The following is a 19201-nucleotide window of genomic DNA, read 5'->3' as shown; positions in this document are numbered from 1 at the left end:
TTATAAGTTGCCTATTTTTAAGTTACCGAATAGCTTTCAGTTACTATCAGTATCAAATCATACACTATAACCCAAAAGAATACTTGAAGACAGACTTTTCTTTCTTCTTTTTTAAATTCAGCATTCTTTTTTCTTATTCTGTTTTTTTTTTTTTTTTTGCAGTATGCGGGCCTCTCACTGTTGTGGCCTCTCCCGTTGCGGAGCACAGGCTCCGGACGCGCAGGCTCAGCGGCCATGGCTCACGGGCCCAGCCGCTCCGCAGCATGTGGGATCCTCCCGGACTGGGGCACGAACCCGCGTCCCCTGCATCTGCAGGCGGACTCTCAACCACTGCGCCACCAGGGAATCCCTATTTTTCTTTTTTTAAAATTTATTTATTTATTTTTTTGGCTGTGTTGCGTGGCTTGTAGGATCTTAGTTCCTTGATCAGGGCTTGAACCCAGGCCCATGGCAGTAAAAGCACTGAGTATTAACCACTGGACCACCAGGGAATTCCCAAAAGACAGATTTTTCTTAGAAATTCCTTTAACAGATTTATACACATCTTCAAGTTACAGTCAACTGCAAAAACCTACCGAACCAACAGCACCAAATCCAGTACTGGTCTGCCCAAAGAGACCTGTTCCCGTTCCAAATGCTGTCCCAGTGCTGGTGTTTGTAGCTGTCCCAAAAAGACCTCCCGGCTGTGAGGCTTGGGTTACTCCAAATAAACCCTGTAAAAGGTAGTCTAGATTACAAGAAAACCTACAATAGTCAGTTGTCTTTAAAAGTCTTAGATTATTAATAATAGTTGCCATTTTTTTAAGTTTATGTGACAGACATTATGCTAAATACATAGAACATTTCTTTTCTTCACAACAACCCTGAAACGCAGGGCCGTTTTCCGAAAGAAAATAAGGCTCAGAGCAGTTAAAAACTTGCCCAAGATGTCACAGCCCCTAAGTGGAAGGACCAGAAATTCGTATCTGTATCTAAGCCTGATGAGCAACACAGTCCTGGACAGCTATAAAAACTTTATACTAACTCTTGTGCTCTAAGAGATAACAGGGTTGCCACACTGAAAACAAAATGCCATGACAGGGTGCTTCATTTTCAGAGTTATGCCAAAAGAACGTATTAATACTGAGCTGGGGAATGGACTTTGAATCAAATAACTGAAAATAATCAGCTGAAAATAATAAAATTAATCTGAACAAAGGCAGTAGTGTAATGTTAAGTCTTCATTTGTTATGATAAACTACACAATTTCAAATAAGCAAAGTTTGTATCATCCAATGTTTAAAGATTTTTTTATGCATTAGTCAACAAAAGAAAAATATTTAATTAGTGGGCTATAGCTGAATTGAGAATTCAACGTAGTGTTTTAAACAGCTTTATTGAGATATAATTCACATACCATAAAGTTTACCTATTTAAAGTGGACTATTCAGTGGGTTTTTTCTATGTTCAGTGCTATGCAACCATCCCCACTCTAAATTCAGAAAATTTTGATCACTCTAAAAAGAAACCCTGGACCCATTAGCAGTCACTCCCCATTCCTAGGCAACCAACCACTAATCTACTTTCTGTTCCCATAGATTTGTCCATTCTGAACATTTCATATGAGTGGAATCATACAAAACGTGGTCTTTTGTGAATGGCTTCTTTCACTTAGCATGTTTAAAAGGTCTCTCCATGTTGTAGCATGTATCAGTACTTCATTCCATTTTAATGGCTGAATAATAGTCCACTGTATGGATATACCGCATTCATTTATCCCTTCATCACTGATGGACATTTGGGTTGTTTCCACCTTTTAGTTATTATGATCAGTTGTATACAAGTTCTTGTGTTTTCATTTCTCTTGGGGGAAATACCAAGGTGTGCAACTGCTGGGTCATATGTTAACTCTACATTTAGCATTTTGAGGCATTGCCAAATTTTTCCAAAGTGGCTGCACTATTTTATATTCCAAACAGCAATGCATGAGGGTTCCAATTTCTCCAAATTCTTGAAAACATTCATTATCATTGTCTCTCTTTTTGTTTATAGCCTTCCTAGTGTGGATATGAAGTGATATCTCACTGTGGTTTTGAAGTGCAGTTTCCCTGATGCCTACTGACATTGAGTACCTTTTCATGTGCTTATTAGTCATTTATCTTCTTTGGAAAAATGTCTATTCAAGTATTCGGCCCATTTCTTAATGGTCTGTCTTATTATTCAATTATAAGAGTTCTTAATTGTTTGGACACAAGTCCTTTGTGAGATATATGACTTGAAAATATTTTCTCCAATTTGCAGGTATTCTTTTCGCTTTCTTGATGGTATCCCCTTTGACCCACCAAAGTTTTTAACTTTGAAGAAGCCCAATCTATTTTTCCCTTTTGCTGCTTTTGCTTTTGGTGTACTGTCTAACAGATCATTGCCTAACTCCTTTTCTTCTATGAGTTTTATAGTTTTAGCTCTTACATTTGATCCATTTTAAGCTTTTATAGTTACCACAATTGTATAAAGAAAAGGTCCAACCTCGTGCTTTTGCACGTGGAAAACCATTATCCCAGCACTCTTTGTTGAAAGATTCTCTCCGTAGTGAACTGTTTTAGTACTCTTGTTGAAAATCAATTAACCATGAGGACTTGTTTCTGGACTCTCAATTCTAGTCCCCTGATTTTATATGTCTAGCCTTATGCCAGTATTACACTGTCTTCATCACTTCATCACTCCAGCTTTCTTTTCTTTCAAGACTGTTCTGGCTATTCTGAGCTCCCTTCTATTCCTTTTTGAGTGTTTTTATTATGAAAGGTTGTCAAATGTCTTTTCTCTACCTACTGAGGTGACAATATGGCTTTTGTACTTTATTCTACTTTATGGTTTATTACATTAATATGAAAATATGTTGAACCAACCTTCCTAGGATAAATCCCACTTGGTCACAGTGTATAATCCTTTTTATATGTTGTTGAATTCAATTTGCCAGTATTTTGAAGATTTTTGGGTCTACCTGTACTTTTTATTTTTTAATCAGGCAAAGTATCTCTAATTTTAAAACCAGGTATATCCCAAGGATTCCAATCAATAAATCATACCTCAAATTTACCTTTAATTTTATACTTCCCTAAAAGAGTCCCTAGAAATAAACTGCTCATGACTATAAGGACTTTCTCTTCTACTATCTGGACAGAAGTAGCAATTATCCAACATGGCTCTAAGTTTTAGTTCTCTCTTATTTATTTTAATGAACTAAACTTCTTTGCCTGATTCCACTTAAGGGAATGAGCTGAAAGAACCTTCTGAAATAGAGCCAGTAGTTTATAAATATTTTCTCCTATACTCTACAGAATGCCTGGAGTCAATGTCCTAAGGTATAGCTTCAGGACGGCCAATTCTAGCACACTAAGCAGCGATTAGTGATGAGAAAATATGCCCAGAAAGGATAAGTGACTTGTTCAATAGCCCCTCATTAAATACGGAGTAGAGCCTGGACTAGAATCTATGTCTTAATTATTCAAAGATTTTTGCTCTCTTCCCTTTACTACACATACGTATCGTCAACCCTTAAGAACTGCAGTAGAGATAGAACTTGTTAATTTGACATGATTAGAAGCCTCATTACTTAGCTCTACAAATAAGACCTGTTTCCTTACCATGGTGTTGGTGCTTGGCTGTCCTAGTGTGTTGGTATTACCAAAGGAAAAGCCAGTGGTCTGGGTGGTTATGGCCTGGGCAAATGGTTTGCTGAAGAGGCTGGTAGCCTGCTGATTCTGTTGGCCAAAAAGACCACCTGGATTTGTTCCAAATCCAGTCGTACCTTTCAGGAAAAGAAAAGGAAAGATAAACGGTGGGGGGAAATGCCAAACCTCACATTATCTAGTTACTTCAATAGTCTATGTTATTGATTATATATCTAAATTACCCTACATTCATTCATTACTCAAACTGGATAACCACTTCATTTTCCACCTTTCTTCACGTAACTCCAGATTTGGTTCAGACTCGACTTTCTATAAAAATACTCTGACCCCAAGAACCCAGGCTGGGCTAAGTAATCTTCCTTTGTGACCCCACAGCTTTTCGTCTATTTTACAAGGTAACACACTACACTTAAAGTCTATGTGTGTATTTTTAACCTTGTTAGACTAAGTTTTTCTTCAGAACAGGGGCTTTCTCTTTATAGCAATATATCCAGCATAGGGTGTGACACAATAACAATACTTAATAATGGCTAAACTAAATCACAGAATACCAAAACTGAAAAGAATGTAAATGCCATTTAAACGTGTATTCATTTGTGTATTTGTGTATGTAACTCTATAGAAAGCTACCCTCAAAAATGTAACTTTTGCTTGTTTCTACAGAAGCAAACTGGTGGCTAAGGGGGAAAAAAAGAAAAGACCTTTGGATATGTACGTTTTTGTATATCATGAACTTTAAATCATATGTGTATATTACTTTTGCAAAAGTAACACTTTTATAAAGTAATTTAGTAATCATCCTAAACTCCCCTCTTTCACATCCCACATAAATCAATCCATCAATAAATCCCATCGGTTCTACATTCAAACTGGCTCCAGAATCTGACACTTTTACCATACCATAGCACCATTCTCTGCAAGCCACATCATCTCTCATGTGGATAGGGCAACAGCTTTTCTAACTGATTTGTTTCCACCCTTGCCCCCATACAATCTACTCTTAATACAGCAGCCTTCAGAATGATCCTTTATTCATAATCACATGACTTATCTAAACCTTCTAATGGCTTCCTGACTCAAATAAAAATTCAGATCTTGACACTGGCCCACAAAGGCCTATAAAATATATTCCCCTAGGGCTTCCCTGGTGGCGCAGTTGTTGAGAGTCTGCCTGCTGATGCAGGAGACATGGGTTCGTGCCCTGGTCCGAGAGGATCCCACATGCTGCGGAGCGGCTGGGCCCGTGAGCCGTGGCTGCTGAGCCTGCGCGTCCAGAGCCTGTGCTCCGCAACGGGAGAGGCCACAACAGTGAGAGGCCCGCGTACCGCAAAAAAAAAAAAAAAAAAAAAAAAAAAAATATATATATATACATATACATACATATATTCCCCTATATCCTCCAGTACTTCCCCTTGTCCTCTCCCCTTTGGCAAAAACTCAGGATTTCTAGACTTCTAGTTTCCTCCAGCTGGAATATTCTTCCCCCAGAAATCTGTATAGCTTTATGCTTCACCTTCTTCAGATAGGTCACTGATCAAACACCACCTATCAGTGAAGCCCTTCTTAATCATCTGCACTTAATACTATATTTCTCCCCACCCCCCACAAACATACCAGGCATTTCCTATTCCTCTAGCACCCCTGAATCATTTTTATCCATAGCGCTTAGGCACAAAAATGACAATTATGTTTTACTTTCAGCTATCTGTCCCTCCTCAATATGGCCCAACATGATGTCAAGTGCTTACTAGTTCCAAAGCCTGTTTTGTTCTGACCATAGGCAAAGCCTGAATTTGTAGTGGAAGAACTGAAGAGTCCTGTTGCACTGGAGGTGGCTGGAGAAGACCCAAACAAGCCAGTCGTGGTACCTGCTCCCACCTGGTTCTGCGGGCCTTTCCGGTTGGCCTGATAATCCTCTAAACGAAGTTCCTAGAGTAAGTGAAAACATATTCCAAATTAATATGCAGCCAAAAAAATTATTTAGGAGGCTAAATAATACTTGCATTTAGTATTCAATTTCTATGTTCACATAGGAACCATGATTAAAAAAACAGAAAACTATGGAATGGTTAACTTACTATCATTACAGAAAAACACTTTCAACAGTGTATAATGGACATTAAAATCCATACCATAATTACCATAAAACTACAGGCCAAAGGACCAGCCAACCACATCTTAAATTTCAATTTTCTTCTATAGACAATAATACTTTCATTTAGACAATAATATCTACTCCCACCCCAAATGTAAAGATTAGCTGATTAAAAGATGGATGATTCTGAGGAATTCAGAAAACTCAGGAAAAGAAGAGATAAAGTTTAACAGTTTTGTCTCACAAGTAAGGGTGTTTCTGTATACTCCAAAGAAGCAAGCACAGTCTGGGATGTAAAAGAAGCAACAGCAACAACCAGAGATGACAGTCAAAATGTACAACGAACTATCACACAACAATGATAATGAACAACCTATAACTTCGCACAACATGGATAAACATCACAATGCTGAAAGACAGATTTAAGAGTACGTAATATAAGATCCCATCTACGTAAAATTCAAAAATGGGCAAAACATGGGCAGTCAGGATAGTGGTTACCTTTGGAAGGGGAGGATTGTGACTCTGGGGGCAGGGCCCAAAGGGGACATCAGGGATGCTGATAATGATTTACTTATTGTGTTGCACACTTATGACTTTGCATGAGTTTACTAAAAACACATGCATGTGCACACATTGCCCAGTGTAGTATGAGCAACAGCCAATCAGAAGAGACTATTAGTAAAACTGTACCCGTACATACAAGCTGAATATCACCCTTGCCTAAAACAACAAATATCTATAAATAATGTATTAATGAAAAAAAATTGGTTAATCTTAATTTTTTACATAAATCCTAAAAAATAATCAAAAACATTTTAAAAAGCTGCTTCCCAATAGAATCAAAAGGTTAGGGTGATACTCTGTAATGCATTTTACTGACCTCTAGGGACTTGCTTTCATATTCTTTCATAGCAGTAATACACTGGTGCTTGGTACTGATGTTAGTGCTAACTCCAGCTTTAACCATAGTATCTGTACCAGTTGGAGGCTGCAAAGGAAGATAAAGGCAAATCTGAAAGTCTAAAGAAAACGTTTAAGTTCAAGCTTTATAACCCTACTCTCCCAGACACAATTCTTCAACGACTGAACTCTATAACCAGTCCCCTAGGTTCTTTACTTAATGGGACAGTTTTAAGAGTGCTTGATTAAATATACTGCATTCTTGATCTCTCCCTGTATCAAGGTTATCTGCATAAGTCAATCTCAGAAACAGTTATCAAAAACCCAGGGATTAATCCCATAACGAAGCCATTCAATTATCTACTAAAATACACTTAATAATATATGCATAAGGGAAGCTTTATCCAATTTACCTAATATATACATTTAAACCTCTATTTCTGAGTTCTAATTCCTACTCTGCTCTGAAGTGTCTGCTTTGTGACTATTGTTGCATTTATGAAATATGGAAGCCTGGTTTTTCCCCCATAAGCTTATGAGGCAAAAGGCACTAGGTAACTAAAGATTCCTACTTAGGGTCTTCCCTGGTGGCACAGTGGTTGAGAGTCCACCTGCCGATGCAGGGGACACAGGTTCGTGCCCCGGTCCGGGAAGATCCCACATGCCGCGGAGCAGCTGGGCCCGTGAGCCATGGCTGCTGAGCCTGCGCGTCCGGAGCCTGTGCTCCGCAACGGGAGAGGCCACAACAGTGAGAAGCCCGCATATCGCAAAAAAAAAAAAAAAGATTCCTACTTGTATTGTTAGTTTTCTCAATTACTGTACTTTCTAAGAGACAACACACAGTATTTTTCTCTATCATTTACATTTAACTTTATTTTAAATTCAGGATTCTAAATTCAGTATTATGAATTCAACACCCTGCCTAAGAAATTCTTCATTTTCTGGAAGAATTTTAACAAGTTTTGCCAATCCCTATATTTGCCAGAGATTTCCATTAGACTAACTGCACTGCCAGCCTATCCTAAGTATCTCCAAAACAATCACATCAAGTAGTATCATACATCAAGTGGTATTCCATGTATTTTCATAAACAATCTTTCATTCTAACCCTCTATCCAACTTCTCTCAAAAAAGCTGAAGAAAACACAAAACTCATTTGCTTCATTTTGTCATTTCACCACAAAAGTTTTATTTCTAATTGGCACACAGAAACTGATGAGTTATTCCATACAGCTCCTTAAGGAGGCCCTATTTTCAATGATTTTTACAGTTTGCCCCATCGTTCCTTCTTTACTTCTGTAAAGAATGGTTGACGATTCAGAGGCCAATTAATGAACACAGTAAATACAAGCTCAACCTGATATTTCCTTTTTTCTGGCTGCACCACAAGGCTTGTGGAATCTCAGTTCCCTAACCAGGGATTGAACCCGGGCCACGACAGTGAAAGCCTGGAATCCTAACCACTAAGCCATCAGGGAACTGTAATCAACTACTACTGTAATCAACCTTGTGAATACAAATTTAATTGGTTTGAGCATAATTCAAATATAAATTATAATCTAGATTTATGTTTCATGACTCTTCCTGTCTACTATACAACTATTCCCAGATATTGTTCTTAACACATATTTCAGGAAGAGTGAGACTAAGCTATGCATAACTGGAAAGAGAAGAAATGTTATGATTCCTCCTACAAAAAAACATACAGGAGACAAAAATATTACACAAAGATCGAAAGACAATACTTACGTTAAACTTAATAGTAGTCCCAGTAGGAGCAGCTGTAAAACTACTTGGCCCAAAGAGGGAGCCAGATGTGCTACCAAAAGGATTAGAGGTGGTATTTGTAGTTCCAAAAAGTCCCCCGCTGCTGGTACTTGTTCCAAAATCTATAAATTAGAAAGAAAAATGGGATGGTAACAGTAAAGAATTTAAGAATCTGTAAGCTATCTTGGAATTGGCCTGTGGCATTAGAGCAGCATTACTTCCAAATCCTCAGGTTTTCTATCTTTCCAATCTCCCTAGCAAGTACCTTCAAACAGATATTTCATACAGACACACACAGTTCTAGGCTCACAACTTTGACGTGAAACAAAATCTGAATCTTTAGTCAGCTAAGTGTCTGTAAAGTCCTTGGGCATACTTAAACAACAAGTTAGAAGAAATAGTATTGTTTCATTAAATATTTTATCTTATTTCTCTTGGTAAGACCAGATGCTCAATGAACTTGTCTTTCTGACAATGCCTTACCACAACAGACCTGAACAAGAGTCACAGTATATTTTATTTACATATATTATTACAAACACCCACATATAACCAAAACGTTTAAAACAAACAAATGGTCCCATTAGGGTAACCACACATAGGTTAATATAAAATTTCACCCAGAAAAATAATTTAGAAAAATTAGTAGGCATGTTGGTCATTTATAAAAATAAATCTACTTTCCCAAATAGCTGAGTTTAAAAAAAAATACATAACAGAGAATTTAACTGTAATCTAAGGAATGTATTCTTCAAAATATAAGATACTACTTCTAAAGAAATTACACATATGGTACCAGAAATAGCAGTAAGCAATACAAAGTTATTTGCCAATATTTAATATTAAGTGACATCCTAATACCAAGTTAAGAGGAATGTGATTTCTCACTGGCAGTCATACTATTTCTTTTCTAAAAACATGTCCTAATATATAAAGTAAATAGGCATATGTCTTTTGAATTAGTATTTTAGATTGCATTTTATATTGTCATGGTTAAATATTTCAACATCCCCTCAAACAACTTTCCCTTTGTAAAATACTGATAGCTGGCTAACTTACTTATTCTACCATACCAGTGCTGGGAATGGCATCAACTCACAGGGCACACCTGTGCAACTAGCAGTGTTTCTGCCTCAAAGAACTGTGTGGTGAAGTATCCCTGGGCCACATTTAGACTTAAAGAGAAAGAAGCCATCAATTAAAAACACCTGCCATGGCTAAGGAATGGAGGAGTAACCATGTCACATCCAGTACTTACCATTCCTGCTTTAGTCTCTTCAAACCAAAAGCGGAACAAAGGCAGGAAGGTGCCCCTGCAGTATACTACAGTTAACTACACATATTTCTCCTTGAAATTCTCCCTTCTTGACACCTATGACAGTACTCTGACCTGGCTTTTCATCTTATTCTCTGGTCATTCTATATCAGGTACCTCTTCCTCTGCATATTCCTTAAATACCAGTGCCCCTCAGACTTCCATTCTTGAAGAGATGTACCCCTTCCCTTCCAGCCTATTAAACTTTTCAATACCATTTTGAGTTTTCCTCTCCCCATGTTTTTGCTATGTGGTGAGAAAAGGAGGTGGGTGAACACAGGGAAAAGGAGAAGAGAGAACACATTCAATAAGCAAATCAAATTGTTAGATGCAGAAATCCAATGATTTACTACTTACTCCCAAAGCCTGTTGGTTTATTTTGTGCAAAGGCATTGTTTTGGGATGAGAAGAGACTGGTCCCTGTGCTTGCAGTTCCAAACAAGCTGTTTGATGTTCCTGTTGATGTGCCAAACCCAAAGCCACTGCTTGTGGAGGTAGCTGGCTGGCTAAATGAATTGGTACCAAATAAGCCTCCTGAAGAGATAGAGAGGGGAAAAAAAGGGTTAAACAGACTGGAGTCACTAAGTGAAGCCCTATACCAGCTATGAATAAACCAACTGTATTCCAAATAAAGCCCCTACCTGGTTTGGTCTGTGAATTTCCAAACAGGCCTCCGGTATTGTTGCTAGAACCAAATGCAGATGTTCCAAATGCCCCTCCACTAGTAGTGCCAAAACCAGTATCTGATAAAGCAAAATCCAGGGTCAGAATAAAATCTAAACCAGGTGGCCCAATGAAAGAGGATTTTAATATTTCTTAACATTCTGCATTTGAACAGGACCACTGGTCTAATCCAAAAACTATTTTTTCAAAATTCCATCAGACTACTTATAACAGAGCTGATATTAAGCCACACTTTATTCATTGTCCTGGGTAAAGTAAGGAAACAAAGTTAAAAAGCTTATAACTTTTCAATAAGTTAAAGATGTTGATAGGTTTAAAAAAAAAAGTGTCAAGCTACTATGAACTACAGACAAAAATAATCAAAATTTGGGTTTCCTGGTGGCACAGTGGTTAAGAATCCACCTGCCAATGCAGGGGACACGGGTTCGAGCCCAGTCCAGGAAGATCCCACATGCCGCCGAGCAACTAAACTCGTGCGCCACAACTACTGAGCCTGCACTCTAGGGCCCGCGAGTCACAACTACAGAAGCCCATGTGCCTAGAGCCCGTGATCCGCAACAAGAGAAGCCACCGCAATGAGAAGCCTGCGCACCGCAACAAAGAGTAGCCCCTGCTCACCGCAACTAGAGAAAGCCCACGCACAGCAACGAAGACCCAACGCAGCCAAAAAACAAAACAAAAACAAAACAAAAGAAACAAAACTGTTAAAATTTTCTCCAGACACCGTACACTCTACAGTCTCTGGGATGAATGGTCCTTAATTAGAGGAGCACATCAGAATGACCTGGGAAGTTATCAAAATACACATGTTCAACTTCCAATCCCAGAGATTCTAATTCCATAGTTCTATGATGGGATATATATATTTCGGGAACAAACCTCCAAGAGTGACTCTGAGATAAACAACAAGGTCCTACTGTATAGCACAGGGAACTATTAATGTAGTCAATATCTTATAAAATGAACTATAATGGGAAAGAATCTGAAAAAATATGTGTGTATAACTGAATCATGCTGCTATACACCAGAAACTAACACAACATTGTAAATCAAGTATATTTCAATAAAAAAAAAAATTTTTTTTTAAGTGACTCTGGGGGCTTCCCTGGTGGCGCAATGGTTGAGAATCCACCTGCCAATTCAGGAGACACGGGTTCGATCCCCGGTCTGGGAAGATCCCACATGTCGCAGGGCAACTAAGCCCGTGCGCCACAACTACGGAGGCTGCGCTCTAGAGCCCATGAGCCACAACCACTGAGCCTGTGTGCCGCAACTACTGAAGCCCACGTGCCTAGAGCCCGTGCTCCGTAACAAGAGAAGCCACCGCACTGAGAAGCCCATACACGGCAATGAAGAGTAGCCCCTGCTCACCGCTACTAGAGAAAGCCCACATGCAGCTACAAAGACCCACCTCAGCCAAAAATAAATAAATTAAAAAAAAAAAAAGTGACTCTGGACTTCCCTGGTGGTCCAGTGGTTAAGAATCCACCTGGTGGGCACTCTTGGTTAAAAATCAAGGACCTAGATATATAAAATAGTTTAAGAAAAGGTCAGGGGTCACTTGTAAAAATTTTCTCTAATATTTTTGTTAGGAATGATTGAGGTTTGGTAGTTATGCTTTTTAAAAATCTTCATGAATTAAAGTTCCTGGGATTTCCATTAAAAAACTGTTCAGATGCTCCACTTAAAAAGAGAGGGATAGGGCTTCCTTGGTGGCGCAGTGGTTGAGACTCTGCCTGCCGATGCAGGGGACACGGGTTTGTGCCCCAGTCCGGGAAGATCCCACGTGCCGCAGAGCGGCTAGGCCTGTGAGCTATGGCCGCTGAGCCTGCACGTCCAGAGCCTGTGCTCCACAACGGGAGAGGCCACAACAGTGAGAGGCCCGCGTGTACCGTTAAAAAAAAAAAAGAGAGAGGGATAAAAACAAGATCGGGAAAATGCTGATAGCTGAAACTGGGAAATAAGTACATGAGAGTTCGTTATACCATTCCTTCTGTTTTTGTGTTTAAGTATAAATTTTTAACAAAAAGTTTAAAAGTGAGTAAGGGTTGCTATAGGCAACTAGTGCCATGTGGAATGGAAGGGGAAATGGATCTCAAGAGGGCTGGTGGGAATTAGGGACTCTTACATTTTAACCGTTGTTTCTTATTCACAGAGCAAATCTCAGAGCTGTTATTCAGTAACTGCATTTTATTTTATTTTATTTTTTTGGCCACGCAGCATGAGGGATCTTAGTTCCCCGACCAGGGATCCAACCCAGGCCCCTTGCAGTGGAAGCAGGGCATCTTAACCACTGGACTGCCAGGATGTCCCTCAATAATTGCATTTCATTTTTTTAAAGATTTATTTATTTATTTTTGGCTGTGTTGGGTCTTAGTTGCGGCACACGGGATCATTGCTGCAGCTCGTGGGCTCTTCATTGCAGCAAACGGGCTTCTCTCTAGTTGTGGCGTGCAGGTTCCAGAGCATGTGGGCTCTGCAGCTTGTGGCACACAGCCTCTCTAGTTGAGGCGTGCAAGCTCTGGCACGCGGGCTTAGCTGCCCTGCGGCATGTGGGGATCTTTGTTCCCTGACCAGGGATCGAACCCGCGTCCCCTGCATTGTAAGGCGGATTCTTTACCACTGGGCCACCAGGGAAGTCCCAATAATTGCATTTTAGACTTCAATATTTAAAAAAGGATTTCCTGGTCTGAAAATTAGTAACAAATTATAAATTTCTGCCAAAAGAGCCAATTAATAACAATACTTTAAATACCTTCTACTGATGATCAGAAAACCATGAAAACTCAGAACTTATTTCTCTTTTTCTTAGAAAATTTTAACAAGATCATATCCTGGTCATTTTTCAAAGTTATTATAAAGACCAAAGCATAAATTAATTCCTATCTAAAACTACTGGAGTGGATTTATTCTTAATAATAGCTGAAGATTTTTCTCCCTCATTTGTTATTTTTTAAAACTTACTCTGCCCAAATGTTGAAGCTGTGCCAAAGCCACCGGTGCCACCCCCAAAGGGTGTTCCAAATGACTTATTAAACATCTTCGAAATCTTCAGAAAGCTGGAAAGAAGAAAAAAATTATCACTTTTTAAAGACCACAGAATGCAATGGAATTTTTTTCAGAAAAATATATCATTCTACAAATTTAGTTAGGTCTATTCAAACTACAGCATAACGTTCACTCTCATTCAATATCCTAAAACTCTATATGATAAAACAGACTTTGTAAAGTTGAGCTGAAATGAATTAGTACCATAATGTGAAGTTAAACTTCATATCCCACCAACAACCATCCCTTTAAAACAATGTTTTTCGACCTTTTTGAAAAACCTAAGCCCCCCTTTAATAAAGATTTCAGGTCTACTATACCAGATTTTGGTATGTCCCACGTAGTAAGTTATGCAGAATACCCATTAAAAATTACAAGGATATTCTCTTATCCCAACCACCTGAGAAGCTAAAATTTTTGTCAGGCTTTAGTTTCAACAGTTTGCATTGTAAAGTTTCCCCCCCATTTGCTTGTATATAAAATGATGTAATATTGTTCTTCAAACTATACACACACCTCCTCCTCCCATCTCTAAATCCCAGAGATTCTGGTGCCCTGACATTCTTTTTGAGATTACTTCTTAACACTACTCTCTATGGTCCCCTGCTTATCTATCTTCTACTTCTTCTGGGAATATTACAGAAAACCTTTGGTCAAAACCCCCACTGCATATGAATGAGTCCCCTCCAGTATCCAAACTATACACCCAGGCACACTTAATGAATTGGACCAAAGTTCCAACAAGTACAAAAATGAAGTTTGACTTCCCCCACCTAGATCTGAATGAAAACAAGGTAAAGGTATAGTTTACTAAAGAAGTAAACACTTTCCCCCTCTATAAATTTTCCTTAAACTTAGGACATCTGCTACCACTTACCTGCCAGCAGACAAGAAAATAATGAGTAAACTACTTTAAATATGAAAACTCAGAAAATAGTCAATCATGTTTGTTTGGATTTTATAACAGGCATGATGGCTTTTTTATTATTTACACATAATGAAGTAGTTTTTTTCTTCTAGTAAAATCATATGCCTCATTCATATAATAGAATTAAACGTATCAATAACATGTGGAGGTGTGCCCCACCCACAATATTCCAGTGTCCCATTAGCACTTTGGTATTCTAACATCCAAAACATTTTGTGCAACACTGGAAAAAAGGTGAAATAAGAAATGCTTTTTATAGAAAGCAACATTCTGCCCCCTGTGTTCCCCTAGAAAAAAAATTCCAGCACTTAGTTCTTTATCCTAACATCCAGGAATTTAATAACTCCTTCAATTAAACAAAGCTCACTGAAACCAGTGGTTCAAGAAGGCCACATCAGAATTAGATGGCAAGCTTTTCAAAGTACAAGCCTCTAGGCCCCATTCCAGAAGTCAGAAACCAAAATGTCCAGGATTGGGATGTAGACATTTGCATTTTGAAAGGCTCCTCAAGTGACTCTAATGCATTCCCTTGGAACTGGAGGCTATATTTCAGGTAATCATCATTTCTCTTTCAGTAATGAGATCTGCTTGAAGTTTCCTGCCTTCCCAATTTATCAGATGTCACAAAGTGACAGACTGGACCTTTACCATATTAACTGGTGACTCTCCCTTCCAGGGGAAATATTCTTGGAAGTACTATTGTTTTGCTTTTCAACAGTTAATTCAGAATTGACAGTTATGCTAGGGGTCAGATGTCTGGACCAACTCATTTTGATTGTACTCTCTCTCACACTGCAGTCCTGGGTCACAGCCCCAACTAAATCCACTTTATCTGCTGACTAAATTTTTTGACCTGTCACCAGTAAGGTAAAAACTGAGTTGTAATATTGTTATCATGCTAAATCTGCCATTTGTTTTCTTATTTGACCCCACAAATAGCAATCTATTCGTGTAAATCTGACATCTTCCATACAGCTGACATGTCAGGATGCAAAAGCCTAGTTAATAGTTTTTCTCTATGAAATCTGTCCTCATATAGAAGATTTTAGTGTTAATTAGGGTTTCAGTGGCACTAGGTTCTACAGACCAAATCCACAACTTCTAGCAATCAAAATTTGATTTTAAACAGTCTTATCCTAACATAAAAACCTAGTATCACACATATATTCCACAAAGGATTTTAAGTAGTAATAAAATATCCTGAGAAACACCTCACAGTTTACAAGCCCTTATATATTATCTCAACAACCCTAAAAGGATCGTATGGAAACAGGATCAGGTGTTCAGCAAGTTTCCCCAAGGTCAAAGAAGTGATAAGTGGTAGATCCCCAGTTTAACCTCTGACTTCCCATGGACACCTTCAATCCTAGGATGGAAGATACTAAGAAACAAGCAAGAACATGTGCTGTGGGCTTCCCTGGTGGCGCAGTGGTTGAGAGTCCACCTGCCGATGCAGGGGACACGGGTTCGTGCCCCGGTCCGGGAAGATCCCACATGCCGCGGAGCGGCTAGGCCCATAAGCCATGGCCGCTGAGCCAGCACGTCCGGAGCCTGTGCTCTGCAACGAGAGAGGCCACGACAGTGAGAGGCCCACATAACGCAAAAAAAAAAAAAAAAAAAAAAAAAAAAAAGAACATGTGCTGTATATTAAGGAAATTCATCTGTTCCAGACCCAAGAACAAGGACAATACAGGGACCAAATCCAATTTAGACTCCTGGAAAAAAAGCTTCTCACTCAAGCTCAGCCTATCTTTTTGGTTCTGGCAAGGATGAGCCTGGTTTAGCCTCAAGCCTGATCACACTGGGATTCTAAGTGTTTTTTTAAAAACTATCACCATGGAAGCCAACCAAGATTTTGGAAACAGCCTCATTATTTTTATCATGATCGTTAGAAATTAAAGAATGGCTAATACATTAAACCCTTTGCTCTTCAAACAAATCAATTTCCTGAATATGCTATGAAACGTCAGTGACTCATGAGAAATGCCCCCCCCCCACCGCCCCTACCAAACAACGTACTAATTCATTCTTCAAAACCTAGTTCAAATGACATCTCTTCTATAAGCCTTCTCAAACTCCCTTTAGCAATTAGTCATTCCTTTGGGCTTCCATGGCACATTATGATTTGTTTACACATATCTATCTTGACTCTATAGTGGACCTGTGATAACACCAACTACACAGATCTCCCTTTGGAACTCAAGGATTTGTTGTCCCAGCTGCTGAGAAGTACTACCAAAAGATTGCCCTCAGCTGTCGGCCCTCTTCAGAACAGCTGAGAGCTGCCTCACCCAAGGTCAGATCATCTCCGGAGGATAGACCATATCCAAAAGCCAGGCACCTTTGCTCCACCTTAGGGTAACTCTGAAGGGTGATTCTAGCTTCATACTCTCCATGGATTGGCTGAGGCCTTCATTAAGATCACAATTCAATTTCTTCCTCAGCTCATTTCTGCTTCCTTCTCTCCCACAGATGGTGATCCCAAGCTCACTCTCTAATAAAACTCATGCAGGATTATCTCCAAGTCAGTGGCTGCTTCCCAAGGAAGTCAACCTCTCAACCTCCCCCAACGATCCCCTCAATACGTAATCAACTCCTCTAAGGTAGGAATAGTACCATTTGTTTACTATCCCAAAATGTAACAATGGGTCTGAAACATAGATGTACTCATTTTCCAAATTAATGATAATCATCACGAATGTGCCTTTAAAACACAGTCTAAATGATCAAGTTACTTTTTTTTTTTTTTTAATTTATTTATTTGGCTGCACCGGGTCTTAGTTGCAGCATGCGGGATCTAGTTCTTTGACCAGGGATCGAACCGGGGGCCCCCTGCACTGGGAGTATAGAGTCTTAACTGCTGGACCACCAGGGAAGTCCCATGATCAAGTTACTTTAGAAGTACCTTCTAACTTAAAATTATGCTAGATTAATTCTCACAACAAAAGGAAGCCATGAAAGGAAAGATTCTTGGTAGAATTTATCATTTAATTCAGAGGTTGCTAAAGGGAAGAGATCACACAATGGCTGGATACAACCACCAGACACTTCTTTGGCCTGTTATATATACATACACACACACACATACACACACACACACACACACGGTATATTATACACATACATATGTATGTATGTATTTTGAAATGTTTATGTATATATATATATAGTCAATCTAGCTGATAACATTTAAAATAGGGATATGTCAGAAAAATGATTAAGCAGACTAGGATTATAATCACTTCATGGCAGTAAGAGTCTGGAGCTTAGTAGGAACTGTCTCTTTTGGTCATAGCCATACTCTAATGTGCCACAATACCCACCCAGTATCATTCATCTCCATCAGCTGCCTGGCCCCAACAGGTTTTGAGTTTGTAACTTCTGATATAATCAGAGAAAGAACCCACACATTAAGAACTCAAAGAGCATGTAATTGCCAAGAAGAAAGAAGTCAAAATTAGGCAGGAAAATGGGCGAGAACTGTGAGGAAAAATTCCTGATGACTTAGAATGCGAACTAGGTCTTAAGGGATTAGAAAGAGAAGAGAGGGAAAGCATAAGAAAGGTACACAGGTAAGAATGGGTTATTTGTGTACCTCTCCTATCTGGCCTTGTATCTCAACACCAAGCTCAGTTTCCCTCATATGATAAACATATAATAAATGTACTTAACAGTTTATTATGTAGTGATGTCATTAACATTAAATTACCCAATTAAAGGAGTGAATCAGAGCATTCTGCTAAGTATGTACCCAGAATATGGTGTATCAAGAGTAAGGCACCACCAGAACATTTGAACAAAGTTACCCTATGAGAATTATTCCAAGTAAAAGATGTTTAATGAAAAAAGGAAGTTGAAAAAGATACATTTGGCAGATTCTTTCTGTAAAATAGAAAAGGTAATACACTGTTATTTATGGATACATATATACATAGTAAAAGTAAAAGAGGGAGACTGGTTACTAAAATAGATGAAGGTGGTTGCCTCTGGGGAGAGGAAGGGAAATGAGGCATGGGGCAGAGATTCAGAGGACCCAAACTTTTCTGTAATGTTTACTTCCTCTATTAACAATAACAAAAGATCTAGAGGATGCAGATATTTGCACTAACTCTCTATTTCCATTAAAAAATCTATTCAAAAAAGAGAAAGAAGTAATCCTAGAGACTGAAATGTGTGGAACTTCTAAATTCATTCAAGTTTAAAGGAATAGCACATATTCAAGTCTTTATCCTTTCAAATACATTAACCTGGCCCAAACTAAAACCCTCCTAGAGGAAATAATACTAGCTAATACTTAAGTTCCTACTGTGTCCCAAGGGCTGTTCTAAGTGCTTTTTTAAAAAAATTCTATTCACTTATTTATGGCTGCGTTGGGTCTTCGTTGCTGCGCGCGGGCTTTCTTTAGTCTTCGTTGCGGTGCGCAGGCTTCTCATTGCAGTGGCTTCTCTTGTTGCAGAGCACAGGTTCTAGGCACGCGGACTCAGTACTTACGTCGCAGGCTCTAGAGTGCAGGCTCAGCAGTTGTGCACACGGGCTTAGTTGCTCCAAGGCATGTGGGATCTTCCCGGACCAGGGTTGAACCCCTGCTCCCTGCATTGGCAGGCAGATTCTTTTTTTTTCTTTTTTAAATTAACATCTTTATTGGAGTATAACTGCTTTACAATGGTGTGTTAGTTTCTGCTATATAACAAAGTGAATCAGCTATACATATATCCCCATATTTCCTCCCTCTTGCGTCTCCCTCCCACCCTCCCTATCCCACCCCTCTAGGTGGACACAAAGCACCAAGC

General features: G+C 39.1%; 1 protein-coding gene across 11 annotated transcripts in view; it reads right to left on the bottom strand.

Moving 5' to 3' along the window:
* NUP98 (nucleoporin 98 and 96 precursor) overlaps positions 1–19201 on the bottom strand; it is a 104071-nt gene that overhangs the window by 76926 nt on the left and 7944 nt on the right. For 8 of the 11 annotated variants that reach the window (XM_049713875.1, XM_049713873.1, XM_049713874.1 and 5 more), the window contains exons 2-9: positions 13400–13494; positions 10393–10494; positions 10109–10285; positions 8419–8558; positions 6650–6757; positions 5420–5600; positions 3624–3787; positions 576–713 (exon numbers count right to left, since the gene is read on the bottom strand). In XM_049713875.1, the coding sequence (XP_049569832.1) occupies positions 576–713; positions 3624–3787; positions 5420–5600; positions 6650–6757; positions 8419–8558; positions 10109–10285; positions 10393–10494; positions 13400–13475 (1086 nt within the window). In that variant the 5' untranslated portion in view covers positions 13476–13494. The remainder of the gene's footprint in view (positions 1–575; positions 714–3623; positions 3788–5419; positions 5601–6649; positions 6758–8418; positions 8559–10108; positions 10286–10392; positions 10495–13399; positions 13495–19201) is intronic. The other 3 variants (XM_049713872.1, XM_033405573.2, XM_033405572.2) reach the window with 2 other exon arrangements.

Source organism: Orcinus orca, chromosome 8, assembly GCF_937001465.1.
Source record: "Orcinus orca chromosome 8, mOrcOrc1.1, whole genome shotgun sequence".
Classification (NCBI taxonomy): Eukaryota; Metazoa; Chordata; class Mammalia; order Artiodactyla; family Delphinidae; genus Orcinus; species Orcinus orca.
This window is presented reverse-complemented; position numbering and strand designations above follow the sequence as displayed.